General features: G+C 40.8%; 3 protein-coding genes across 4 annotated transcripts; 2 read left to right on the top strand and 1 right to left on the bottom strand.

Annotated features, from left to right (window-relative positions):
- Positions 1 to 221: 221 nt before the first annotated feature.
- Positions 222 to 11,523, top strand: LOC114443540 (ras-GEF domain-containing family member 1B-B-like). The gene is made up of 14 exons (XM_028417674.1): positions 222 to 434; positions 5,200 to 5,727; positions 5,811 to 5,933; positions 6,265 to 6,402; positions 6,493 to 6,708; positions 7,342 to 7,416; positions 8,485 to 8,577; positions 8,699 to 8,801; positions 9,099 to 9,178; positions 9,290 to 9,385; positions 9,469 to 9,564; positions 9,832 to 9,955; positions 10,043 to 10,115; positions 10,327 to 11,523. The coding sequence occupies exons 2-14, from the start codon at positions 5,206 to 5,208 to the stop codon at positions 10,358 to 10,360; spliced, it is 1,773 nt and encodes a 590-aa protein (XP_028273475.1). The 5' UTR covers positions 222 to 434; positions 5,200 to 5,205; the 3' UTR covers positions 10,361 to 11,523.
- Positions 11,524 to 11,617: 94 nt separating this feature from the next.
- On the bottom strand, positions 11,618 to 18,865 carry LOC114443541 (anthrax toxin receptor 2-like). Of its 2 annotated transcripts, XM_028417677.1 has the most exons (17): positions 18,556 to 18,865; positions 18,035 to 18,106; positions 17,337 to 17,408; positions 17,178 to 17,259; positions 16,986 to 17,090; positions 16,829 to 16,897; positions 15,795 to 15,875; positions 15,645 to 15,705; positions 15,250 to 15,345; positions 14,567 to 14,636; positions 13,922 to 14,000; positions 13,745 to 13,840; positions 13,600 to 13,650; positions 13,167 to 13,262; positions 12,926 to 13,099; positions 12,764 to 12,844; positions 11,618 to 11,757 (listed from the first exon to the last, which is right to left on the bottom strand). In XM_028417677.1, exons 1-17 carry the CDS (start codon positions 18,681 to 18,683, stop codon positions 11,719 to 11,721), a joined length of 1,452 nt encoding a protein of 483 aa, XP_028273478.1. In that variant the 5' UTR covers positions 18,684 to 18,865; the 3' UTR covers positions 11,618 to 11,718. The 2 variants fall into 2 exon arrangements, with proteins under 2 accessions (XP_028273478.1, XP_028273477.1); XM_028417676.1 differs by lacking the exon at positions 11,618 to 11,757 and having other exon boundaries at positions 11,788 to 12,844.
- Positions 18,866 to 20,535: 1,670 nt separating this feature from the next.
- On the top strand, positions 20,536 to 24,486 carry paqr3b (progestin and adipoQ receptor family member IIIb). Its single transcript, XM_028417917.1, has 7 exons — positions 20,536 to 20,670; positions 21,076 to 21,320; positions 21,415 to 21,577; positions 22,068 to 22,223; positions 22,311 to 22,508; positions 22,624 to 22,714; positions 23,874 to 24,486. The coding sequence occupies exons 2-7, from the start codon at positions 21,124 to 21,126 to the stop codon at positions 24,014 to 24,016; spliced, it is 948 nt and encodes a 315-aa protein (XP_028273718.1). The 5' UTR covers positions 20,536 to 20,670; positions 21,076 to 21,123; the 3' UTR covers positions 24,017 to 24,486.
- Positions 24,487 to 26,631: the final 2,145 nt, after the last annotated feature.

Here is a 26,631-nt window from a genome sequence, read left to right as displayed (position 1 = left end):
CAGCTCTCCAACAAAAACACTGTTTTGGCCGCACTAGAAAAGAGAGAAGTCGACGGAGGGCGAGCCAGCCAATCCGAGCTTCGATACATTTCGATTTTTTGACTCCTCCTTTATGGTTGGCCAATATTTCCCTGGAGACACCCACCCCCGTGCTGTGATAGGTTGGTTTTCCCGGCTCTATGGAAGTCATTTGAATACGCCTCGCTTTGTGGCTCATTACTTCAGAGCGCTGCTGCTGGCTCAAATAATTGACTGAAAGCAAGAACGGAGACACACAATGGAGGAGAGTACGACACGGACACACTGCTGAAAGGCTAATCTGTGTGTTACACACCGCGCGTCCTCACACAGGTGCGAGAAGACCTTCCAGATATAGTTCTTTTTCTGCTAGCGAGAGAGGTTGTGCTGGGACACTGAGCTGCACCATAGAAGAGGTAAGTTATTTATAAAAACAGTCAACTATTCAACTATTTTAGTGACGTAAAATATGTCCTGTAACTCTCTGTGTACGTTTTATGAAGCTAAATCCACCTTCAGACTCACAAAATGGTGTTTATGTTGTCTAATTTCATTCCATTTATGCTTATGTAATGACTAGACTCTTTTATTCTAACGCAATAACAATTTAAACTTGATGTTGCCTTAAAAGAAATTTGCTCAGTTTTGCCAAACATTATTCTCTTAGGTTTTGTGTATTTGTTGTTATTGTTTACCACCCTATATGAGTTTATAATTAGACACAACCAAACATTACTCACCAGCACCTGTGATGAGACTGTGGTTGCACAGCATGGCTTTTTCACAGTCAGCTTTTACTTTTACTGCGTTGTGACTCAGTCAGAAGCCCATAATGTAGACCAGGCATGGTGGCCTGGTGTGTTTGTGCGTATGAAAGAGAAAGAGAGAGAATAACAGATTGTGTGTGTGTGTGTGTGTGTGTGTGTGTGTGTGTGAGAAAGAAGAATAAATAAGGAGAGTGTGTGAAGAGTTTTTTTTAAAGTCTGACCAAACCCACTTTTAAAAGCTCTATTCCCTCTACACACCTCTACACAAACCCAGAGTCCCTTAACTTACTGTAACTGATGCCAGTTCTTTGCAAGCTTTTACAGCACTGTTAAAATCCATTTATTGTGGAAGTTTGAAAGGTGCATGCACCGTTTGGACCTCACCTGACTTAAAGACAATTACACTGAAGTCACTGAACACACTCACAACATTCACTCACAGGTTTACAAGATCTGTAGGTCTATAGACAATAGCAAATGGGCGTGTGTGTGTATGTGTGTATGGATGAGAGAGAGAGAGAGAGAGAGAGAAAACCCCCTTGCACACAGCTTAGGTCGATTATATCCTAGCAGCGGAGGAGATAATGGGTCTTTATCCTTCCTGGCTCTAGGTTAATACTGTACTAGCCTACCAGGTAATATGTGTGTTTGTGTAGTGTGTGGTTGTGTACCTCCTTGCACATACAAATGCATGAATACAGTGTGCCTTGGAGAAACAGATAAAAAACAGGCCCATCAGTGGGTGAATTGTATTCCACCTATCAGTGCGGTGGATCTGAGTCTGGTCTCTGTGACAGGCTCTCTATTAGATTTAGGTGCAGCTTTTTCAGCTGGTCACCAGGTCCCAGCTTCTGGTGTTTTGACAGTGGCTGACCTGCATGGTTCCTCAAGGGTGGAGCCACTTATACAGGCTGTATATAGGCTGCTGTTTCCTCCATCTTTAGTATGGTACGGTACTTTTCCTTGGTACATTAGGTGTTCTTCCGCTAAAGGAACTCAGGGCAGAGCACAATGGTGCTTTTACCTTTTGTGTTTCCTTTGAGAGTCTCTTTAGGTGATACACCAGTGAAGCCTGACTTGACAGACCTTCAAGCTGAACAAAATAACATTGTCTGTCTTGTATGTTATTTCTTCTTTACCTCAAAGATTAGTTTAATTTTGCACTTCACAGGCTTTTTGTAAAATTGCAGACAGCACCCAACATTCACTCAGTGTTCCATCATGTGGCGCAAAGTGGTATTTTGTGGTGCTCCTTGGCATGCTAACTTCATGAGATATCTCTGGACCAAAATACATATTTGACATGCTGCCTTAGCTGTTATTCCTTCATGCTCTGTTGACAAAAATATGTTTTATCAAAAAAATCTGTCCCTTTGAAGGGTTAACTCGTACATGGTGATCTATCTAGTATGCAGCTACAAGTGATATAAGCACAGGCTGGACTTCAGTCTCATTTATTGCTAGAAATAAACCTGAGTCTCTTGCTCACATTCCTTGCCCAACTTATTGGTGACAAAGTACATGAGGTTCAAAGCTGAGCAAAGATAGCATTGCGTTACACTAGCATTTTACTACTCTGACAAATCGTTTTGCACGTCCTCTTATCGGGGGTGGGCTGTTCCTTCAGCTGTCTCTATGGACAACTCATGCCCAAATTGTGTTAGCCTGCTGAACTTTGCACAAGGTAGTGCTGTTAACAAAGCTTTGCATGTATCGGGAGCTGATTTAATTTACCGCTGCTTTTAAATAAACTGCATAATAATGTCAGAATGTTCCGGTCAAGAAAGGACAATAATTTACCTCACAGCTCTTCAACACTACTGAAGATAACTTAACTGCAGCATGATCGTCATTTTTTAGCCACTGACCCTGTTAAGGACCTCAGATTTGATTAGACGTTACAAAAAGCCAGAGTCAAACAAAGCTCTGGTTACTTTCACCATTGTAGGGGGCTTTCTGCACTGCTTGGGTCAGCGAGTACTTAGATGCTTACTTGGCTCAATTGTGCATTTAGAATGACTACGTTAGCCACAGAGTGTTTGCACATCATTTTGCACGATTGCACTGTTTTGGTCACTGTCCACATAGAACAACAACAGAACCTGAGCTGCTGCTGCCCTTGAGGCTCTTAAGGCACATGTAGGATATCTTCTTATGTCAATAAACAAGTTTCGATATGCTCCTTTACCAAGATCAAAGAGAAAAAAAATATAAAATATTTTTGTTCAGATCCATTCACAGTAAAAGAGCTATAATAAGAATTCACACCTTCCAGAAGAAAAAAACTCTGCTTCACTGGTTTGACTGATGTAAAAATGATCCCAGCCTTTGGCTCATGCAGTGGCAGGGCGTCATACGGCCCGACAGCAGTGAACAGAGTGTGTGAACGCTGCTATGTGCGTCTGATCTGCTCTGATCTCTTCCTCGGGGTCTTTGTGTGGTTGTTAATGCCATGACAGGATAGATAATACCACTATTGTTGAAGGCCTCCCCCTTTGCCATCACCCCCTCTCTCATGTTGGGCTCAGTGTAGCTAGGTGTGCTTTTGGAAACCACAATAAATGATTTGTGAAAGAATAGTTTGGGTGTATTTAAATGTTGTTCATTATCCATCACTGCCAGATATTCCTGGGATTTTCTTGTATGACTGTAGATCTGACCAATCAGAGGTTGGGGATGGTCTGCCCACAGCTTATTGCTTTTATGGGAAACACATAGTTGTGTCATCTTATGGCAGCCAAAGGTGTTTACAGCTATGTTGTTTTTCATTGCCTTAAATCAATTAGTAGATTGCCTGAAACATTGTCAACACGTTAACGCTTTAATCATCAGGGAATGACATTAGACACAAGACATGCAACATTCTGTGCCTTTTGTCTGCACAGGAGAGATTGTCGTGTTACAAAAATGCCTCCAGTTGAAAGGAAAATGCACCGAAAGCGTGCTGTGCTTCTTTAAAAGTTTTAGTACCAGAACAAAGTGTGGTTTTGTCGGTACAATGTTCTTACACAACTATACATTTTTGTCTTTTCCTGTATTTTTAAAACCACATCAAGTTGCTCACTTAGGCTGCAATCTTCAGAGTTTACAAACAGGGGAGTATAAACAATGCTTTTAATATGAAATTATGCTCCAAATACCATCATTAAGTCATCCACAGAGAGTCCAACCTATGATTTCGAAGGAGTACAATTTCAGTGCTGCAGCATGAAAGCCACAACTATCCAAAGGGTCAACTTTTCAGGAAGGCAGTCTGGAAAAACCAAGATTGCTTTTGAATTTTTAGACATGTTTTCCTCTGGTATAAGGTCACTTCTCAGTGCAAACAGAAGCTTCTGATGAGAAAACTGTAGTAAATATTGTGAATGGATTTTTATCTCAACTTGACCACCACAGCTGTGCTTGTCCAGATTGGAGTTTATAGACTGTAATCTTATAACTGAGTTCGAAGGAGAACAGCAGGCTGAGATCAGAGAGTTCAGAAGACGGTCTGGCACTGGACTGGCTTACACTGGCAAGATGCCAGGCACTGTGGTACACAAGTGTATGTGTGTCGCTCAAGCCATCATTTGTTTATGTGTGTTTGGATTATACCGGTATGGGTCTAGGCGCCACGGTGGACACAAGGGTGTGTGTAAGACGTCGGCTGAGACGGGCACTCCTCTGTCGGCACTGTGACAGACAAACAGAAGTCTGCTGGAGTCCTGCTGGATTTTGTTTTCTGGCACAATGCATGCATGTATATGTCACTGTGTGAGGTATGTGTGTATGAGTGAGGCTGGCATGTGGTGCTTAGACAGACAATGGTAGCAGGATAAAGATGGCTCCAGAGTTAAAGCACGCCTTGGTGGTGATCAGGGATCAGCTTACCGACCTCAGATCCAATTATCTTAACCATTAAGACAAAAAAGAAAATTGCCGTCTTGAGATCATCCATCTGTCAGGCTGTTGTTTTTCCACATGCTACACAACCCAGCATGTGAGCTTCAAGAATGTGACAAATGTGATAAAACAGAAGGTAGTGGGGGAGAAATTCTGTATGTAAAAGCTGATTTGTAGAAGTTTAACCAACAAATAACAATTTAGAGAAAGTGAATTACACGAGGTATTTTTCAAGTGTTCAAAGCCAAAAGAATAAACAGAGGAGGGGTGAAATTATGTGATTACGTGTAATTACTTTCACAGACACTTCTAAGTCTGCAGTTGCTCAAACAGATATTTTCACAACACTTTCACAGAGCTAAAACAGCAACATGACGTTTGTTGTCATGAGTTTGTGACTCAAGGACTGTTTGTTCTGAAGAGCATTTTTAAGAGCAATAATGTTGACGTTTGACCTAATTTATAATTGACCAACAATTATGATAGCAAATCACATAAACAGTGAATTTATCACTGTCTTGTTTTTTTACAGGTAATCATGCCTCCTACAACCCCCTATGCCGGGAAGTTCAGCTCTTGCACTACTTATAGCAACAACAACAACCACCCACAGCCTCAGAGCCCATACCGCAGCAACACAGCTCCAAAACCTGCGAGGGAGAACGTCTACAATGGAGCCTACATCGCTGCGGAAAACCCCTACGATGTACCGCAGCCTCACTGCGTGTATCGCAGCTCCTCCGTGTCCTCTGTGACCGCAAGGGAGCATCACTACAGCAGCGGCTGCTTTGTTTCGGACAACCCGTACTCCTCGCCCCAGCTTCGAAGCCCACGCCAGCACAGCACTTCCTGCCCAGGGCGCGCGAGTCGCCACACTAGCGGCAGCAGCAGCAGCGAGCAGTCCTGTCGTAACAATGCGGCTGCGGTAAAAGCTCGGCTCTACGGGCACGGCATCACCGCCAGCTATGGGGAAATGTGTTACCATGACAACAGTTTGGTTTCAGCATCTCTTGAGGCTCTGATCCAGCATCTGGTTCCCACAGTGGACTACTATCCTGATGTAAGTACTGTGAATGTCCTCTCTGGCAACTTTCCTGTTCTTCTGCTGTTTTACTAAAGGCTATTTCATCTCCTCATCATCAGAGGTCATATGTGTTCACCTTCCTGCTGAGTTCACGCCTCTTCCTGCACCCGTATGAGCTCATGACAAGAGTTTGTCACTTGTGTGTGGAGCAGCAGCGGTCCGGAGATGCTCTGCTGGACAAGGTGGGCTGATTACACACACACACACACACACACACACACACACACACACACACACACACACACACACACACACACACACACACACACACACACACACACACACACACACACACACACACACTGTGCATGTATAATTATTTTTTCTCTATGTAGCACTTGCTGTGGCTCCTACGCAAGCTCACACCTACAAGAAAATCCACAAACACCCACACACCCAATGCAGAATAAAATAGGCGAAAAGGTTTCACATTGTCTGAATAAAAAGGATAACAACAGAATATATACTATAATGTGTTCATTCATGGGAGCTTTAAAATGTGATGCTTTTCAGATCCGTTTCCGTGAGGTTGCACCTAAGCTCGTACAGCTTCTGACTGAGTGGACGGAGACATTTCCATATGACTTCAGGGATGAGAGGATGATGCGTTGCCTCAAGGACATGACTCACCACGTGGCCCGAGGAGATGAGGTTAGCATCCCTGGTCCAAGCAACGAACTTTGCCAAATGGTGTTTTAGTTTTATGAACTGTTTTCTTATGTGTGGTTGTCACACTTTTAGTACTCATGGCGAGCTATGCAGCAGATGACCCAGCGCCTGATCAAACGCCTGTCCGCCCTCGGCCAGTACGAGGAGGCTGTCGCTGCGCTCAACGCTGTTGCGATGGAGCGACCTGCTTCCCTGAAAAGCAAGCAGGCTTCAGCTCAGCGAAGCGACGTACTGAGCGTGTGTGATGATCCCTTTATTCTCGCTCAGCAGTTGACACACATCGAACTGGTAAGAATTTAGGTGTGCTAAGGTTAAAGTCACCTCCACAGGCCAAGGGAGACATCACCACCATTCAGAATTGTGAACACACATGAGCAAAACATTCAAGAAAGTACTTACACCAAGTGCACGATGAGTCATTAACATCTTTAAGTGTATTTTGTTTCATTATAAAATCCTTTTTTTAGTCATTGTAGGGCAGATATTTTCAAATAGTTGTTCTCATGGGGATTTTAATGAATCACAAGTCACTTGAAGATGAGATTAGTAAACCAGACTGTTGCTGTGTTTGAATTTAATGTGTTTTCACAGTAGCATTTCTAATATTATGTGTGGTTAGTCTTTTATAGGTCTTTTAATGAACCCTGTTTAGCACATTAATAGTTTTGGTTCTGTTCAAGTTTTTATAACGGTGTTGTATATAAAAAGGCTAAGTTGTCCTATTATAATAACTTGATTTTTATAGTTTTTTCCATCACCCTTTGTTTGATCTTGTAGTGTTACTATGGAAAGGCAGATTGTTTTCACTTGTGCTGTTTTTCATTTCTGTGCAAATAATTATATCATTTTTTATTGTTAATTGTCCTCATCATTATGTTGTTATTGTCCTGACTGTTTTCTCTTGCTGCTTTCTACCTTCAGGACAGGCTGAGTTTTATCGGTCCTGAGGAGTTCATCCAGACATTTGCCATGAAGGATCCTCTGGAGAACCATAAGGTAGAATGTGTTTTGAATAAACATGCTTCAGCTCTCTCCAGCTTTTCTGTTCTTTTTCAGACATTGTAGCTCATCATATTTCAATTTGATCTTTAATTAAAACCTTTGGATATTCTCACGTCATACATAATCACTGCTTTTGAGCATGTTGCAGTTATTTTTAAATCTTTCTTTATTATATTATTCTGATTAGTAGTGTCTTGTGTCTTCAGTGGTCTGCCTCTGTTCCAGTTAATTTACCTTAGGAACCACATGAATAGAAGCTACTGGCAGATAGATGAGAATTGGTGTGGCTTTATTTTTAACATAGCTCTTGAAACAGCCTCAAACACAGTACAAAAGAGCCTTTCTGTGTATGTCTAAGTGTAACTGAGGGGTTCTTTCCAGCCTAAGTGGCCCTGTAAGTCAACTGAAGGGTCGTTTTCAATCAGTGCTGCTGAGAACAGGCTTTCACCCGCTGTTTGCAACCACGCTCTTACCCGGTGCTGCGAGTTATATAAGACCCACTTTGTGTAAAAGAGCGGTTGAGTCAGCGAAAGGGGTCCAGAAGAGTATAGAGGGGAAGTTTGGAGTGGAGTGGGCTGCTGGTGTTGTGTAAGCATTTAATAGAGCCATGAATCTCTAGGATTGCATCATCACAGCCAAGTCAAGTTTATTTATACAGAGCTTTTATAATGTTTATTTATATAAAAGGGCCTCTGACAAACAGGTTCACCTCAGAGAAATATCTCCTAGAGGACCAAAAAGGCTGATGTAAATGAGATGAAAATGACATGTCACAGATGGGTGTGTGGGTGTGAAACCTTTTAAGATCCATTAGTGAAGAAAATTATAGAGAAGCAGCCTTCTATTTCATTTTATTCCTTTATATGAAATTATTTATGTGTTAACTTTAAGATGACATAATTAAACCTTGTCCTGTCAGACACAGCATAGAAAGGAGCAGCTCAGGTGGAAGTAGGGGGCTTACCATCAGATCACACACTTCAGTGTTTAAAGATGATAAATACAACAACTATAAACTTTTGTTCTTTCTGACAGTGTCCCCTTCCTTCGTCTGTGTTTCAGGGTTTCTTCCGGAAGCGTAAAACCAGCAACCTGGAGGCCTACGTCAACTGGTTCAACCGACTGAGCTACCTGGTGGCTACTGAGATCTGCATGGTACGTTTTACTAACCTGTCCTGTCCCTGTATAACATACAGGTTTGATAAACCACCACTTACATAATTGTGTGGTTAATATTGTACATATTTTGATAGATGTCTCTGTGTTCTCATTGCAGCCAGTGAAGAAGAAACACAGAGCAAGGATCATAGAGTTCTTCATCGACGTGGCTCAGGAGTGTTTTAACATTGGCAACTTTAACTCCCTCATGGCCATCATCAGTAAGTATCTGTAACGGAAAACCACCTCCACAGACTAAAATAACATTGCTCTGTCCACTTAATGTGTATCTTCATGCATCTCAGACATCTCAGTTCCTCTCATTTCTTTGTCAAAGAGCCAACTGATTGAATAAACTCAGCAAATGCAGGGCAGCTTGATTTTATTTTTATTGTTAATCAGTTGAGGGAAGTACAAACAGAGTTTGTGGAGGCCTGTTGCAAGTTGCCCATCCTCCTCATTGTTTTATATCTGTCTTTGTAAATAGTCTGCACACTCACACTTCCTCTGTCCTGCAGCTGGGATGAACATGAGTCCGGTCTCCAGACTAAAGAAAACCTGGGGTAAAGTCAACACTGACAAGTTTGAAATCCTGGAGGTAAGAATGATTTAGTTTGCTGTTCATTCTATAATGCCTGCCTCCTATTGTGTGCAGACTTTTTTGCAGCTTTCTGTTTGGTGACCGTCTGCTTTGTGCAATGTTATTTAGCACCAGATGGACCCATCCAGTAACTTCAGTAACTATCGCACTGCACTGCGTGGCGCCACCCAGAGGTCAGAGACAGCACACAGCAGCCAGGAGAAGGTAGGCACGCAGGAATCATCTAAAATAAAAAGACTTAAAATGGCAAATGTAAATGTAAAACCACTGTGTTCCTTCTCCTGCAGATTGTGATTCCTTTCTTCAGTCTCCTTATTAAAGACATCTACTTCCTGAATGAAGGCTGTGCCAGCAGACTGCCCAACGGACACATCAACTTTGAGGTCAGTCAACCACACAGAATGTATTTCAAAAGCATTTGACAGATTCCCAAGTTTGACATTATTGGATTTCTTTGTGAAATTATGTAATATGTAGGAGTTGTTTAGGTTATGTGATGTTCTAGCTCCCCCTTGTGGCTAAAAATCTATTGTATGCTCTTCTCTTGCCAGCATTTTTTTTCTCAGTATTTTCTGGATCTGCACACAAAGAAGCATGGTGTTTTATTAGTATCAGTATTAAGGTGGTATGCTGTTACTGTGTCTCAACAGAAACTGTGGGAGCTTGCAAAGCAGGTGAGCGAGTTCCTGGTTTGGCGTCAGGTTGTTTGTCCGTTCGACAGAGACCGTCGGATCCTTCAGTATCTCGTCACCACTCCTGTTTTTAGTGAAGATGGTCAGTATTTAATATTCTGCATTTATGTAACTGTCGGGTGTGGGTCTGAGAAAACTAATTAAAACTCGATTTGCCTTCTTGTGGCAGAGCTGCATCTGGCTTCATATGAGAGTGAAGGGCCTGAGAACAACATGGAGAAGGACAGCCGTAGGTCCCTCAGGTGGGTGTAGACACATGTACACACACTCGGAATCAAAAACTGGAAAGCCACCTTAGTGGTAGAAACTAATACAACAATGTAAAAATTCTCAGTCAACAATAAAGATCCTACATGAAGTTTGAATTTTAAGTGGTGATGTAGAAAAACTTGTTTCGTTCTGGTTTATCTACATTATCCATTGTGTAAAATCTTCATCTTTCATTTTTTGCAGATCATCCCTTCTCCATCGAGAGAATCGCTCCTAAAGACAATCGTATAGACTCTGAATGAATGAGTTGTTGTAAAGCTACACATTCCTCCCTATTGCTCACTTGGATGCATTTTAACATTTCCAAAGTTCAGGTCTTGGACTGTAAATATAGCTGGGACCACATCTTTTACAGAATATTACTCGGGATGAGAGATCACATGGACCATAAATGATTTACAAATGAGACACTGTAACATGAGGAAATTCACCCAGTGCCAAAGAACTGTCTGTCCTGGCCAGCATTCTCAGACTGGAATCAGTTTCAAACCTTGTGACTTTAAAGAAAGCCCGAATAAATCATCAGCCATCACTCTTACGAGAAGCTTGCGAGCATCTTGTACAGATTTGATCTGTGGACGTCCATCATGGTAACACTAACTTCATAATCTCCACTGCTATGCTGCCTGAGAACCAGAGTAAGATCCAAAGGAGATTACCATGGATATGTATTATAAATAACAGGTAACAACTGCTTGTTTTGAGTGCTTCATCTTTAAATGTGTCGAGCAGGAGCTGTACATCTTTGCTCAAGCCTTTACAACACATAAAATCAGCACATCAGATATCCACATATTCACAATGAGCCACATGTGATTGTGTGCACTTTGACTCGTTTTGTTGTGAGTGACGGCGAAAACATGCTAATCATGCAAACTAAAAATGCACTTCAGTGTGTTCTTGTGTAAAAAATCATAGTCTTTCTATATTGTTGTATTAACTGGTATTTTGTATCAGAATGTGTTTTTTATGTGCTTTCTCTGAAGTTTCACCATGAGCTTGTTGCTGGTAGGCTGGCTCTGTGTGGGTAAGCTATTAATCACCAGTTAATAACAGAATAACAATGTTTGTGGTCTGATTGAAGCTCAAACTTTAGTGTGTGTGTGTGTGTGTGCAGCTTAAATGCAAACAGGAACCTCCTCTTCCTCTTCTTCATCTCATGTGTGGTGATGTGATACTTTAGCTGTGAGTGAAAGTGATGCTCAGTTTTTATGTTTTAAAGACACTTATATGTTTATGTTTCATTTTATACATGTTTTGTCATATAAGATTTTTCAGTATTTTTTTGTTGTTGTGCCACCTGTCAGGGTACTTGTACGGAAGGTGTTTGTGAAAAGAGAAATATATATTTTTTTCTTTCAAATAAATAGAATAACTGAAGTTCAACGTGTTCTTTGGTTTGTTTTTAACTGACTCACAAACACAAAGAATGAAACCGGTAATACGACATCTGAATGCTGCTTCAAACACCACATTATAAGGAAATATATTTATTTACATACACACAATTGCAACATGGTAGTTATCTTTGGTCATGACATGAGATTAAGGTGAAAAGTTGTTCCTCGTGTTTGATCAGCGACTCTGAACTCTGGTGAAGTTTATGCAGCGACCCTGGAAATGACATAAGAGTAAATCGGATGTGGTACATGTGCCTGTTTATATTAAAAAGGGGGTTAAACAGTATTACTTTATGTTCAAGGTAATGTTGTTTTTAATGTTGTGTTACCCGTGCTTAAATCTGGGCCTGACCCTGTGTTCCCACCATTCCATATGCTCACCTGCAGCTCATCACTCATTAACCCCTGCATTACTTAAGCACAGGGTCCATGCTCAAGTGAGAAACATGCTGTCCTCACTCTAAAGGAGTTAAGGGCTGATAAAACATTTCGTACATGATCAAATGATTTAAAAAGTTATTTTACTACAGGGAGAAAAGACAGAAAGGATGGACTCCTCTTTTAACAACTGTGTTGAATTTAGTCCTAATTAGGGTAATTTGTTTTGTGAGTTAAACAAATAACGTCTTGAGTATAAGTGACCAAACTCCCTAAAGGCATTCTTGAGAAACTCTGTTCACAAAAATGTAACGGACAACCCAAAAACATAATGTCTCCACCCTTCAAAAGCATTTACAGTAATGTAGCGTGTGGAGGAATGGGATGATGACAGCTTGTTATTGTCCAGTTTTTACTTTGGAACTCCTCACAAGGTCTTTCAGAATCCTTGCAATTTGCATCAAAGCCTTCAGCCGATGGAACACTTACCAGTGAGGGACATGTAGATATAAATTCTCAGTACATCTCTATAATAGGAGAACACTTCTATAAGAAAAGATTAGAGTGCCTGCAGCCAATCTGAGCTGTGCTTGATGACACACTGTGCAGGCGTTGACATTTACGCTGTTATTTATAACAACCCAATTGATGCAGCAAGCTGTTGAAGTGTTGGGCAGAGCTGGAGGATTGCTTTGGACTAATGACAATTCAAGGCACCAGTACATTCACCTGGACGTTGATCAAACTAAAAATGTATTGATACATGATATGCAGCCTTGTTTTTTATGTTCTGACTTAGAGTTTGTTTGTTTTTGTGTTGGAATGTCATAGATGTTTCTTGCCTTGTCCTGAGGAGTCGGCCTCATGATTGCCACTCTGTCGTACTGCCTCCTCAGTAATGCCAGCAGAGCATCAATACGCCCCTGAAAACACATGACATCAAGTTTGACATGGCACAGCACAAGTCATAGAGTACTCTACAATCACAGTGGTCTCTATCTCACCTTGATAGGAGTGTACCATTTGGACTGTGATGGGGGGTTGTAGACTGGAGGAGGTCTAGGCGGGGGGCGAGGAACGATGGGCTCCTCCACCTCCTCTGGCATGCTGACAACAGCATTTTTGGCTTTCTCTAACCGCGACCCCTCCTCAGTGGATCCCTTTTGTCCCCAACGAACCTAAACAACACAGACTTATTTTTTGCCTATCAATGTAAGCAGCTGGTGAAAACATTTCTTCATTTACCTCCATGCGTTTGATTCCTCCAGCACCCCTGCCTCCGTAATATGAAGCATCCACTGTAGGCCACCTGTGTTTGGGCAAAGGATCCTCATCTGGCTCCTTTAACCGCAAATTAAACCAAAAAACAAGCAACAATGGTTTTAGCCGGGGACTTTAGCCATTTACTGATATTTCATACTTTGACCAATTATTAAATGTCAGAAAATAAATGTTACATGCAGCAGGGAACTCAAGCTCAACAAACAAAATCTGTTGCAAAATGACTTCTGTCCTCCTCCCCAGCTCCACCCACACTCCCTCTGTATTCACCCAAATTTGGATTTTTCTCATCACTGCCAAGATGGCAACGAGTGGTAAAATTCAGCCTTCAAACTGTCCCTACAGAGCCCTTCACGCTCTTCAGAAAATCTGCTGTAACAGCTTGGGCTGTACTCACAAAGACCGGAGGTGGAGGTGGGGGCCGAGAGGGTGGCGGGTCTCTGATGACCTGTGGGGAAATGATGCAAAAATTTGAAATGTGAGGTGAAGTTTGGGATTATAGCTTTTAAAGCTTTTGTTATAAGAGCATATATAAAACTCACCACAGTGCAGCAGAGAGGCCAGAACCACCAGAGTAAACCCAGGGCCAATAACAACAACAGAGCCAACAGTAACCAGAGCACCCAGGTTCCATCTGACTGCAAACGTCACACCCGTATCACTCATGAGGAATCTAACACAATCACACCTAAAATATGTATCAGTGCATCGATACTCACACATGTTGTGGCATAGATGGTGATGGGACCTGAGATGTAGGACTGTCCATTGTTAAGGCTAACCAGTACCTCAATGGATCTGCCAGTATCAATGAGAACCAGAAAAAAAACATGGTGATCTTCACTGGAGTGGTGGTGGAAGTTAAACAACAAAAAAGAACTACTGTCTTTACTGGCTTGTCATTTTTTAAAGATTGAATGAACAAAACTTTGTCAACAGGAAGAAGGGAGTCACTGCACATTTGTATTCTTATCACATATTTAACCAGGTTTCCTTATTATTTCACATAAATGCTGTTTGGTTTCACTGTTTAAGAAAAAGAGAGAGGTGACTGTGGGGACAGACAGAAGGGGTGGGGTAGGGGTGTCTGACAGTGTGTTGTTTGAAGTAAAGTCCAGTCAGCTTTGGCTCACTCTTCAAATGCCACAGAGATATTTTGGTCAGACTGGCTCCAACACCTTAGGACAATTGCGCTGTAATCATTGTACACACACACACAAAGCATCCTGCCGGCAGTGATTGTGGTATCTCAGCTGTGGATGATGAGAAATCTTGTGGCTGCTGCTTCATTTTTTGCAACTGTGCTATGTCAACACAATAATGTAATTAAAAATGTGTGTGTGTGTGTGTGTGAGTTGACTTACTGTCCAACCTCTTGCAGAGCAGGAGCTGGGCACAGCAGATAGCCGTCTCTCACTACTGTTGGCTTCTGATCTGAAAAAGGAACAGAGAAAAAGAAACCATGAAAGAGCTGCCAACGGCTGTAAAGAGGGGACACATAAAAATAAAAATAGTGTTCATGGTTTGACTTCTTTTAGGAAATAGAACTATATTTGCTGTCAGTATGCTACTTTTTCTGTGTATGCACAGTTATTTGACAAAACATATAATTCTGTTTTTTAACACTAACACTACCGATAGAACCAATGCAACACAACAACAAGTCAGAAAAAGAAGCTGTGTTACAGTCATGTGTCTTCCTGTCCTCTTTGTTACCCCCCCTGCTATCGATCTGTTAATAGACTAATGAGATAGAGCACCTCCTCCCTGTGCTCCCTCTCATAATATCTCCTCTGTTCTCTGGCTTAGGTCGATAAAGAGCAGCTACTGTTTGTTTCTGGATGTCATGACGCCGACTTTCCACCACAGCACACAGATCTGCACATTGTCTCACATTTCACTTCACAGACGATTCCGTCCCAGAGAGCATCGCACTAATGTGTCGGTCCATGTTATTGCATTAGTGTAGCACTGGGTTATCAGTCTTGTATTAGAATGATAAAAGTGTAAATTAGCTGAGCACTGTGTCACAAGTGGTACTACTAACTGTGCGTCACTTGGTTGATGGTGAGGGAACAGAGTATGTTGTCTGTCCTCTTGGTCCCGCTGAAGCCGCTGCCCCTCAGCACCACGTTGAAGGACTCTGGGAAACATCAGACACATTACACACTTTTGTACTGAAAAACCAACAACACAAAACGACACAATAACTATTAATGCTGCATGAATTAAAGGAGTATGAATGCTAATGTCAGTAAATTTAGGAGTAAAGTGAAATTTGAGCTGATAATTGTGCAAGATTAGAAGCCAGAGGGCCACCAGTGTCTAATAAGTCAATCTAAAAGAGTCATGAGTGTCTCCACCAGGTTTAAACAGAGCAGTTGTCATTAGAAGCCAGTATAGATTGCAACCCATACAACAAACTGCCCTTATCGAACTTACCATTTACACAAACACTTGTAGGTTCTATTGTGTATACTTCACTGCACGTTTGCTTCAGGACCTGCGATACAAGCAGATCCAGATTAGGCGTGTCGTATTGTGCACATGGATCTTTGTACATATCACTGCACACAGTGAGCGTGACCTCACCGAGTTGACAATGTCTCTGAGAGCATGAAAGCCGGACAGAACTGGAAACACTTGCTCTGTGCCATCTGCGATTTCAGCCAGCTGTGAACAAAATAAAAACAACTAGAGCTCAGTTGTTTAACATATTATTAAATATATACATATAGCACTGTTAATCAATACATATATATAATTGTTTAACAGTGCTCTGCTGCCTCTCAGGGAGGTCTGCCTTGTGATGCTGCTCAGTCCTTCAGTGGGCATTTAGGGAGGGAATAGTCTGTTTCTGGGAAATGAAAGCTTTGGACAGATGGCTGCAGCTTTCATCTCCTCCTTTAATGATAGCAGCACAGGAAGTTTGTCTGGCATTATTTAATTAGACTGAGGTAATTGCTTCCCCCTTAGACCGCAGAGCAGTGTCGGTCAGTAGCTGGGCACAAGAGAGCGACTTCTGCGCCAACTTTCAACCGCTGACAGGTCATAAGTTATGTCAGTTTATACTTAATACAGAGAATAATGTGCTGCCGCAACACATGCACAGATACAGATCCAACCAATTCTCCACAAATTGTTTTTTATTTATTGTATGTATGTATTTTTTCGCCACACTGTAAATCTAAGCTTTATTCAACATGAAAAACTAACTTAAGGACACTTTTATATTTCATCCCCTGTACTGACATGAATGTTTTTATTACCAAAACAAAGAAACCCAGATAATGTCAACTCAAAATCAGCCCCCATCCAAAATATATTCACTGTTTTTTATGTAAACCAAACGCAACAGGCAGCCAGCTGCTTGCTGTTCAGTCTCCTCTGAGGTTTCAGTCAAACTCAAACAGACCAAGCAACAAGGTCAAGGTGTGTTAACAAAGGCAGGCCAGAAACAACAGCCGACTGAAGTTCTGACCACAACCTAACACACACTAACACACACACACACACAGAAAGACAAATAAAAGCTCAGTGTTTGAACAAGGGAGAGTATCAGTGACACAGAGAGTTCTCTCTCTCTCTCAGTCAAGCAGAATAAAACAGAATAAAGTCTTTTTTACCTGGCTCTGCTCAAAGTCCATGACTCCAACACAGAACACTCTAGCTCCAAACGCTCTGACCGTGTCAGCCTGGGAATCAACACAACACAAAAACGGATGTTCAGAATATACTTAACACAGTAAATCACTGTTTATGTGATGACAGGAGATATTCTACCTCCTTTATGCTTAGTTCATTGACATAGACGTCCAGTTTGCCATCAGTCAGGACAATAATGATGCTGGATGATGGCGAATTTTGCGCCTTCATTTGCTCTGACACCTGCCAAGGACGTTGTGATTTATAAATTTGTGGCCTTTAAATCTGATCAATTTTAGAAATCCTGGCTCATTACATGAGCACACCTACCGCCTTCAAACCTTCGTGCATGTACGTCTCGCCAGCAGGATAGATTTCGCTCAGTTTTGTCAACCCCTCGTTTATCTTTGTCCTGTGGGGTCAAAACACACACAACAGCACTTAAAGAAAAATGATGTCATCCGGGTTTCTGTGTGTTAATGTGTGTACCTGTCTCCAGTCAGAGGAAGGATAACAGCTGCTTGGCCTGAAAATACTATGTAGGAAACTCTCATCCTGGGACTGAAACACAAAGGTAGTACAGAGGAAAGCATGTTTTGTATAATAATACATGATTTATGACAGGACATAGCATGACAAACCACAATAAAACGTGTGCTTTTTGCACTGTGATTGCACTGAGCTAAGTGCTATAACATAGTGTTGTTGATGTGCTGTGAAAGGGCAGGAGTGTCTGTTGTGGTCAGAACCTCCTTCAACATCTGGCTGTGTGTGTGTGTGTGTGCCTCTCATATTTAGTAGCCTGCTATTAAACCTAAAGATATCACACACACACACACCCTCTGCACCATTACCCAGAGGAGTTTTGGAGCAGTTGGTGGCCTTGTGTGAAATCTCCTGCCCCAAAATAGCCATGCCCTACTTTCTGTTCACTGCTACTGTAATTTAAAAATCTTTATAGACACTGGTGCTTAAGTAGCCTCGGTTTGCTTTGTTTATGCTCAGTGTTGGCATCCTTTTCTAATGTGCAATATAAATTTTTGAATTACTTTTTAAATATATATATATATATATATATATATATATATATATATATATATATATATATATATATATATATTTGAGGTGGAGGGAAAGGAAGGAGAGATGCATTACCTCACCATCATCACCAGCAAAACTTTACTTACCTAACAAACCTGCTGGTGAGCTGCTCCACAAACCCATAGATCTCATCCCAGTGTCCCCACACGCTGCCTGACCTGCAAAATAAAAAGGCAGCCCATGAGTTAAAACTCTATATCTGTACAATAATCATGATCCATTTTTGTTTTACCATGAATAAATCAGTAAAACCTATTAAAACTATTTATAAAGCTTCTTTCTATACAAGCAGCATGAATAAAGTGTTATTGCACAAAATGTGAATTAGATGCAAGCACACAACACCAAAAAAAAAGTCTGATTCACTTAGTTGATGATTTTTTTCAAATCAAAGTCTGGTAATGAAGTTACAATAAACAAAAACGTTTGTGTGACAGCCAGGAAAAAAAAGAAAAGAAAAAAGTGCAGTGCAGCAGAAGAGGAAGAAGGGGACAAAACACAGCCATACATGGACAGGACAGAGTCAAAGACCGTCTCTGCTCTGAGGTAACAAGTATTCAAGATTGAATTATTTATTACAGCACATAATAAAAAACATAAGACTTACCTGTCCAAAACAAAATAAATATCAAACGCCCCATCGCAGGAAGCCTCGTCGCCATCATCCAATGATGAACTCACACAAGCAGTAACAACAAGCAGGATCTGGCAACATATCCAACTGATCCGAGCCATAGTACTCCATGAGTTAGGCTACATATCAGCAGCGAATGTGCGTGTGTGTGAGTGTGTGTTTTCTTTCTTCAAGAATAAGTCTTAGTGCAGTTATAGAGAATGCTTCATCTTCAGCCCGGCTGCTCACATGTTGGGTCACTGCTGTGTGTGAATGGACAGTGTAACATGTGTGGGTCGGGAGGCAGCAGCCTGGTAATGAACGGGGCAGGGCACACACACAGCTGCAGGCACCACTGTCAAACCTCTGGCGATACAAACACTACTTCCGCTTCTCTTCCGTTCCGGATCCTTCAAAATAAAGTACCAATAGTTCCGGTAGCAGATTATAATTTAGGCAACTACTTTGTTTTCACTCATGTTCACACCGATATACACTGTAACACAATGCTGTGATGTATTTTTGCTCGTGGTACTCTTTAAATAATGTTACAAGCAGTTTATTAAAATTGTGTAAAAAAAGACATTTTCATTGGCTTTTATTTTGAAGGTAAACGTATTCTCTTCCTGTGTTGTTTGAGACTTTTCAGGCATCTCTTCCCTGAGCAGCTGGCTGAATAAAGACACAAAATGACAGACTGATGCTTCACATCTCTCACTAGACCCGAAATGAGAGTACATATATCAGAAATTTGGCAGCTGTCTCTGTCAATAGACATGAATTCCTCCCCTTTAATGTGAAACATTAAATCAGAGTTCTATTAGTTTTAATAAAAAACTGCTTGTCTGGGAGAGATTAGTTCAGTTCACTGACTCATATATACTTTCCTAATAGTTTGTCATGAAGGTATCATGTTTCTGTAAATCTGTTGCAGATGGAAATCAGAATTAAACACTCTAACAACCTTGGTATGTCATGAGGGATTTGCTGCTTTGCATGAAAGTTAATCATCTCTTGTTCTAAAACAGAACAGGTTTCAACTCATAACATGCATTAACATGTTTATACACAGAAGCTGCAGAAACTAAAGCTATAATAATAAACTTCCTTTCATAAAGCTATCGTCACATTGAATTCATTCATGAGCTTCTTTTGTGGTGCAGTGCTGTAATTACATATTTCATTGTGTTTTCAGTGGGGATGTAATGCCCTCACAGCCTGCGGTTCAATTTCAGCTTTTAAAGAGGATGAAGGCATGACAGTAAACAACTCCAATAATAACATACCAAAGTCATTGTGTCAGCTAATATCATCTCTGCTGTGTAATCTTGTGCTATCTTAGGACCCCCTCTTGGTTTTATGAACGACTGTAATGGATTGTGGATTATGTGATCTGTGTTTCATTTGTGGGTGTGGCTCTTTTCGTGTGTCCCCTGCAATTTAAATCTGAAATGCTGACATAAGCAATGTAACAGAAGACTCCCATACTGGGAGACAAACACAAAATGTGCTGCCAAACACTCTCCACACCCACATAAATCTTACTTTCAGATGAGCTGCAGGTGGGTACAGGAGGTCTTTCTTACAGGCTAAAGGCTCCCAAACAGGGGTCACAGGGTTGCCTTGGGTTAGAAACCATACTGTTTATGCTGGTGTGTTACCACAGTCAACACCCCCATCAACCCTAAAAGTAATTAACATTTTAGAGTGTGGCTTATCAAATACATCAAGTCAGTAAAAAATTACAGTGCAATTAAACTGTTATCTGCAGCTTTGATGAGATATCCACCAGGAATTACTACAAAGTTAAACATTCTGTTGAGCCTATAATGTCTTTGTCTTGAGAAATTATTTTAGGTAAGAGATATGTTGCAGGAAAATGTAGGAAATCCCTTTGTTTTGATTTAATGGCTTATATGTGCAATTCTCCTTAGTCACCACTAGGATGCAGTAGCGTACCTCTTCCTGATTTATCATCATAACATTCACAAGAGGAAGATAGCTGCCAGCTAGCTGCTGCTGTATGTAAATGCACCAAAATGTGACTTTTGATCGGCATGCTAGCTTGATAGCCATCGTGATATGGCTGAATTGCCTGAACAACTAATGGTGAGTGTTGTAACCCCGTTTTACGCCAGTTTAGCAGGCTTAAATAGTGCATGTCAAGGTTAGCATCGCCGTTAGCTAACATGTCTACAACAATAACTAAACGGCCTGACATACTGACCAGGTCGAGGGTAGTACTGTGTTACTATTTAAAAGCTCTGTCTCAAAGTGAACGGGATGTCAATGGATTTAACATGCAGATAAAGAATAAACGCTTTTGAGAGGATGAAGGAGGGAACAGGAAAAGCGCCGTCTTTTAGGTTGCATACATGTAAACCTAATCCAAACAATGGACTCATGATAACATAGTAGCGTTGTATGATCTTGAATTCATATCTTGTCTCCTAGATTGTTTAACTATAACTACCACAACACTGGCCTGACCAGTGTTTTTCTCTTTTAATGCAGCCTTAGCCTCCCCAGCTTGCCTTGTACCATTAAGAGCAAGAGAACAAGATGCTGCTGAAGATGCCCCAAAAGCTACTGAAGACTGCCCACTACATAGAGCTGGGCAGCTACCAGCACTGGCCTGTGCTGATACCCCAAAGGATACGACTGTACACTTACGAACAAATCCCCCTCTTCCTCAAAGAAAACCCCTATATCACAGATGGCTACAGGGCACACCTGCCCTCCAAACTCTGCATAAAGAGGTTGGAATCGTATTGGACTAACACAATCTTAAACTAATGCAAATATCTGGTATTTATGTGAAGATAACATTGGTGCATCTGTTATCTTTTGCAGTATTTTTATTCTTTCCAATGAGACAGTGAATATCTGGAGCCACCTTCTGGGTTTCCTGCTCTTCTTCTCTCTGGGGGTCAATGACCTCTCCTCTGTACTGCCAGCCTCTGGTGCAAACAGAGAGGACTATGTCATCTACGCTATAGGACTCTTCTGCTTCCAGGTAAAAGTCCATTTGACTGTGTGTGTGTGTGTAAAATGGGATGGTGGACGCAGTTTTAGATTTTATATTTTTTGTTATTGTAAAGCTCACAATGATAGCTGCACCTCATATTTCCATGGCTTTGATTGCAACATGAATTCATTTATAAGTCCAAACACCCTTCCCTGCCACAGGTGCAATCAGCTCTGCCTCCTCAGGTGTGTAAGTTCCATGTAGATACGACTGTTTTAAACATTGTGTTTTGCACCATAAATAGGAGTAGCTGTACATTAAATTGTTTCTGTTGGCAAATGAAGAATTATATTTATATTAGCTGTGTATTGTTTGTGTGTAGTTTGTGTAGCAGCTGATAGTAGGATTAGAAACTTGTATATAATTATAAAGTAACGCCTTATACTGTGGATGATGTAATGAGGTAAATTTATGTGTTATTGCTACCTTCCAGTTATTTTATGTTACTGTGTAACTGCATTGTGTGTTTTCACCTCAGGTGTGCATGCTGTGTTCAGTGGGTTATCACCTGTTCTCGTGCCACCGATCAGAGAAGACCTGCCGTCGCTGGCTGGCATTGGATTACGCAGGCATTTCTGTTGGCATCCTTGGCTGTTACGTACCTGGGATCTTTTACGCTTTCTACTGTAATGCAGTGAGTGCAAAATAAAATCGACATCTTTTAGATCTTTTGGACCCCCCCCCACCTCCCCTCCTGATCAATTTCTCTCACTTTATGCAGTTTTGGCGTCAGGTCTACCTGCTGACGGTGCTGTCCCTCATCCTGGCTGTCTTTTGTGCTCAAGTCCACCCACGTTACCTCAGCAATGACTGGAAGCGGATACGGATGACAATCTTCTGCTGTGTGGCGGGTATCAGCGTGGTTCCTGCTTGCCACTGGGTCTGGCTCAATGGAGGATTCACCTCAGATGCTGTACAGGTCTGAATACACAGTAATGTTAAAGAAGCCCATCAAATGACAGCTCTGTTTCCACCATGGAGTGTGTAGGTTTACTAAGTGGTCTTGATTTTAATGTATTTTTTTACCCCTGCAGTTGTTTCTGCCTCGAGTGATAGTAATGTACATGATTGCTGGATCTGCCTTCCTGTTCTACGTCACCAAAATCCCAGAACGCTACTTCCCTGGTAAGTTCTGTCTCTTAAGTTCTCAGTATAGAGCTTAGTGAGATAGTGGAAATAAAAATCATTGCTGTTGTGATCTGGCTTTAGTCTAAACCTAGTTGCTGTGGGAGGAATTCAATTCAATTCAGTTTTATTTATATAGCGCATTTTACAATCAGAAATTGTCTCAAAGCGCTTCACAGAAACTCAGAGTGTGAGACCCAGAACCTGAACCCCCTTAAGAGCACTGTGGCAAGGAAAAACTCCCTTTAAGATGAAGAAACCTTGAGCAGGACCCGTCTACTTCAGGAGAAAGAGAGAGAGAGAGAGAGAACATGATACAGTACAGAGCAAACTTGACAAGCAAGATGAAACAGTGATTATATTACAATGGATATCTATATATATCGCCAGTCCATAAGTAGTAATAGTAATTTGATAGTAATCAAAGCAAAGATGAGCAGCAGGGGCTGATGAAGTCAATGAGCACAGGAGAGTTCAGGGGCCGGACTGCAGGTCAGCATGCAGAAAAGTTTTAAGTCTAGTCTTAAAGGTGGAGGCAGTGTCTGCCTCTCGGACCCAGATTGGTAACTGGTTCCATAATAGCGGTGCCTGATATCACCACTAGAGGTCACTGCAACTCTGCAGATTCACATTTCAAGTCCGTCTTTTCACTTCTGTTACATTACTAATCACTGTGAAACTATTTTTTACTTTATTAAGTCTTGTACATCTATTGAAATTAAAGAAACATGGCTAGAGGTAGAGTGAGCTCAAATATAATTGGTGCAGTATAACAGATTTAAAGCTATAAATAATAAGTGCAATGTTTTTAATGTTGTTACTGTAAATAGTTTATTTTGGACAACAATTTAATTGAGTTTTGTTGAAAAAAATGTTTTGATGACACATCATGATTCTAAGCTTTGTTTTGCTTCAGTTGTCAGTTGGAACCATAATAATTTCCACACTTAATTTCCCCATAGGTATCAATAAAGTAAATCATAATTTTATCTTACCCTTAATGCTACACAAGATGCATGTATGGACCATTAGAAGCAGTTGAGTCTTATGTGTGATTTTTAAATCTGTATTTTTGAGTTCCTACTACAGCAGTAAGTGACGACACACAGCTTTATACTGATATATATACTGATATTCAATTTCTCCTCTTTGCCTCCAGGCCAGCTGAACTACCTTGGCGCCAGCCATCAGGTGTGGCACATCCTTGTGGTGGTGATGTTCTACTGGTGGCATCAGACCGCTGTGTACATCATGCACTTCAGGCACAGTCAGCCCTGTCCTGCACGGACCAGCAGAAGCTAAGTTACGCTCATCATGTAAAGGCAAAATCCCCACATTACCAGCCTTCAGCTGCTGCTTATTATCTGGTCAATCCTCGATCCTTTTGACTACTAACTTATGAGAAAAACTCACAGAGGGACAATGATGACTTACTGTTATTGTAAATTGGTGTCAAACATGAGCGCTCACACCACATTTAGCCCCTTGATAGACCAACAACAAGCATCCCTCTTGCATGGTCATCCATGACCACTAGATCAATGCATGAATTGTAGAAATTATGCTTGGATGTTTTTAAGTGATAAATGTGTTGTATTATGGAGTTTTTATGTACAGAATATTGAACAAAAATATTAGTAGAGGTTGTTTTTAATCAAACATAATGACCTGTGTGAACAATGACCTTTTTGCCTGTTTGTTTCTACAATATTTAATTGTGTGAAATGTCCTCATTTAAAAAAAAAAAAAGGAATGACAGGGAATCGCGATAACTGGAAAGCCAACATGTGGACAATGTAAATGGCTCAGAGAATTCAAAGCTTGTGAACACATAGATGCGGCTCAATCAGTGATACCTAGGGTACAAATCTGAAACATATTTATTCTGCAGTGCTTTATTTTATATTTTTTATTTTCTGTTGTTGTTTACTCTGTCTTGGGAACATGTGAAGGGGCAAAAATTAAGTCACACCTCATCAAATCAAACACACAACATATGCTGTAGTTCTCATTATGTAGGTGTACAATCTGTCGGTTATTTGAGCATTAAATAAGAAAAGAATTGTTTCCACACAATAACATTAAAGGGGTATTTGCCATAGCAGATTAACACAATTCATACTAGTAATATTGGTTTATACTGTAGAACATGGACATCCACATTATAAATGTACATTTACCTCATGCCTATATTTCTGATATTATGTGCTACATTTACATGTTAAAAAGTCTCAACTGTTCAGATTTTGTTTTGGTTTAAAATAATCTTAAGACCCAGGGAGAAAGTCAGATCTATTCAGGCCATTACATCTCTTTCGCTCACAATTCAGTGAGCAGTAGCAGTTAAACTCAAAGCCTGAGGGTTATCAGCTATTAGCTGTAGTGGTTATCAGCTATTAACTCTTTTTATCGGTTGTCATAAAGATTGTGTAAATCCTCGCGCAGTGTTTCATCTACAAATAGCACACCAAGGGAGAGGAGCGTATTTTAATGTTTAGTGTTACACTTTGTGTTTATTGTACATAGATTCAACCATACTTCATTTGCCTTATTATCTTTGATTACATGTACCGGTACTGTATTTGCACTTACTGTTACAGTCTGTTGGTTAACCTAATCCAGAAGCAGAATGATCTGTTACACCACAAGGCCAGTATGGTTTGTTATTTTTATTTATATTACACAGATTAATATGAGCTCAGTCTGGAAGCACCTACTGCTCCTGATGCAATGCTGACAACAACAAAAAGCATAAAGAAGTGACTTTATTTGACCATTAACTGCTCGATATTTTTTCATGATTGTTTTATCCTCTGTGTTTTTGTGGAATATGATTTGTATGATAAAGCAGTGGCACTGACTAATGAGATGTACAATATTTATTTCAGTGCCTCTGTGGAAAAATATATTTTTAGACACTTTGAATGAATAAAGAATGCTGAAAAAACGTTGACTGGATTATTTTAATTACCTTTAAGGTTACAGGTTCACATTCTGTAGCTGTTTGTTTTATTTGTATCTATCGCAGCGTTCATTGATTCTCTTCAGTTGGTAATTGGAGTGTTGCATGTTTGTTAAACAGGGTCCCCCAATGACTCAGCTGGTCCCAAGGCTCATCGCATGCTTGTAATGCCAGTGTCATGTGCACGTCTACTGTCCATCTTTATCAAAGCACAGGTACTAAATATTTATATATGAATTAATTGTTAGGAGGACTATGCTGTAAGATTTTGATTGCTTCAGCTGGAAGAAGGAAGTAGGCTACAATACACATTGTATACTGGCCCTGCAGGTGCTTAGACTAGCTATGTTCAACTTAAAGACAGTCTAACTATTTTGTCATTGTTGTTTTTTACTTAACTAGTTACACTCAGCAGCTCATGCAGCTTCACATTGTATCTTTATGATACATGTCATTGATTAAATGACACCTTCAAATGACAGATTTGCTGAGTGGGCTGCAGGGAATCACGTGATGCTTTATGTGGACAAGACCAGAGAGATAGTGAAAGACTTCAGGAGGAAGGAAATGGCATCGCAGCCCCTCTGCAGCCAGCGACACCAACAGACTAAACAAACTGATAAGGAAGGCTGGCTCTTATTAGCTGCAGACAGGGACTTTGAAAGCAGTGGTGGAGAGGAGGACACTGAACAAACTTATCTATCTTGGATAATCCCGATCACCCTCTCCACCCTGTACTAGACATACAACAGAATGTCTTTTCCAAAAGGCTCAGACAGCTTCGTAGTCCTAAGGACTGTTATAGGAAATCTTTCCAGCCTTACACCATAAGACTGTATAACACCTCACCTCTGTGTCATAGTTAACACTCTGACTGATTGTTGTAACCAACAGATTTTGAACACATTCTATTCTTAAACATATTCAAACATCGACTGTGTATCAAAAGACAAAC

The sequence above is a fragment of the Parambassis ranga genome, chromosome 12, assembly GCF_900634625.1.
Source record: "Parambassis ranga chromosome 12, fParRan2.1, whole genome shotgun sequence".
In the NCBI taxonomy this organism is placed as follows: domain Eukaryota; kingdom Metazoa; phylum Chordata; class Actinopteri; family Ambassidae; genus Parambassis; species Parambassis ranga.
The sequence above is the reverse complement of the archived record's forward strand: the minus strand, read 5'-3'. Positions and strand labels throughout refer to the sequence as shown.

Excerpts from the sequence above, each read along its gene's own strand:
- LOC114443540 (XM_028417674.1), top strand. The coding sequence starts at position 5,206 with ATGCCTCCTACAACCCCCTATGCCGGGAAGTTCAGCTCTTGCACTACT. Across the intron at positions 9,179-9,289 it reads ACAAGTTTGAAATCCTGGAG|CACCAGATGGACCCATCCAG; the intron begins GTAAGAATGATT and ends AATGTTATTTAG. Across the intron at positions 9,565-9,831 it reads ACGGACACATCAACTTTGAG|AAACTGTGGGAGCTTGCAAA; the intron begins GTCAGTCAACCA and ends GTGTCTCAACAG.
- LOC114443541 (XM_028417676.1), bottom strand. The coding sequence starts at position 18,683 with ATGGCTCGGATCAGTTGGATATGTTGCCAGATCCTGCTTGTTGTTACT. Across the intron at positions 18,107-18,555 it reads ATTTATTTTGTTTTGGACAG|GTCAGGCAGCGTGTGGGGAC; the intron begins GTAAGTCTTATG and ends TTTATTTTGCAG. Across the intron at positions 13,100-13,166 it reads GAGGAATCAAACGCATGGAG|GTTCGTTGGGGACAAAAGGG; the intron begins GTAAATGAAGAA and ends TGTGTTGTTTAG.
- paqr3b (XM_028417917.1), top strand. The coding sequence starts at position 21,124 with ATGCTGCTGAAGATGCCCCAAAAGCTACTGAAGACTGCCCACTACATA. Across the intron at positions 21,578-22,067 it reads TAGGACTCTTCTGCTTCCAG|GTGTGCATGCTGTGTTCAGT; the intron begins GTAAAAGTCCAT and ends TTTTCACCTCAG. Across the intron at positions 22,509-22,623 it reads TCACCTCAGATGCTGTACAG|TTGTTTCTGCCTCGAGTGAT; the intron begins GTCTGAATACAC and ends TTACCCCTGCAG.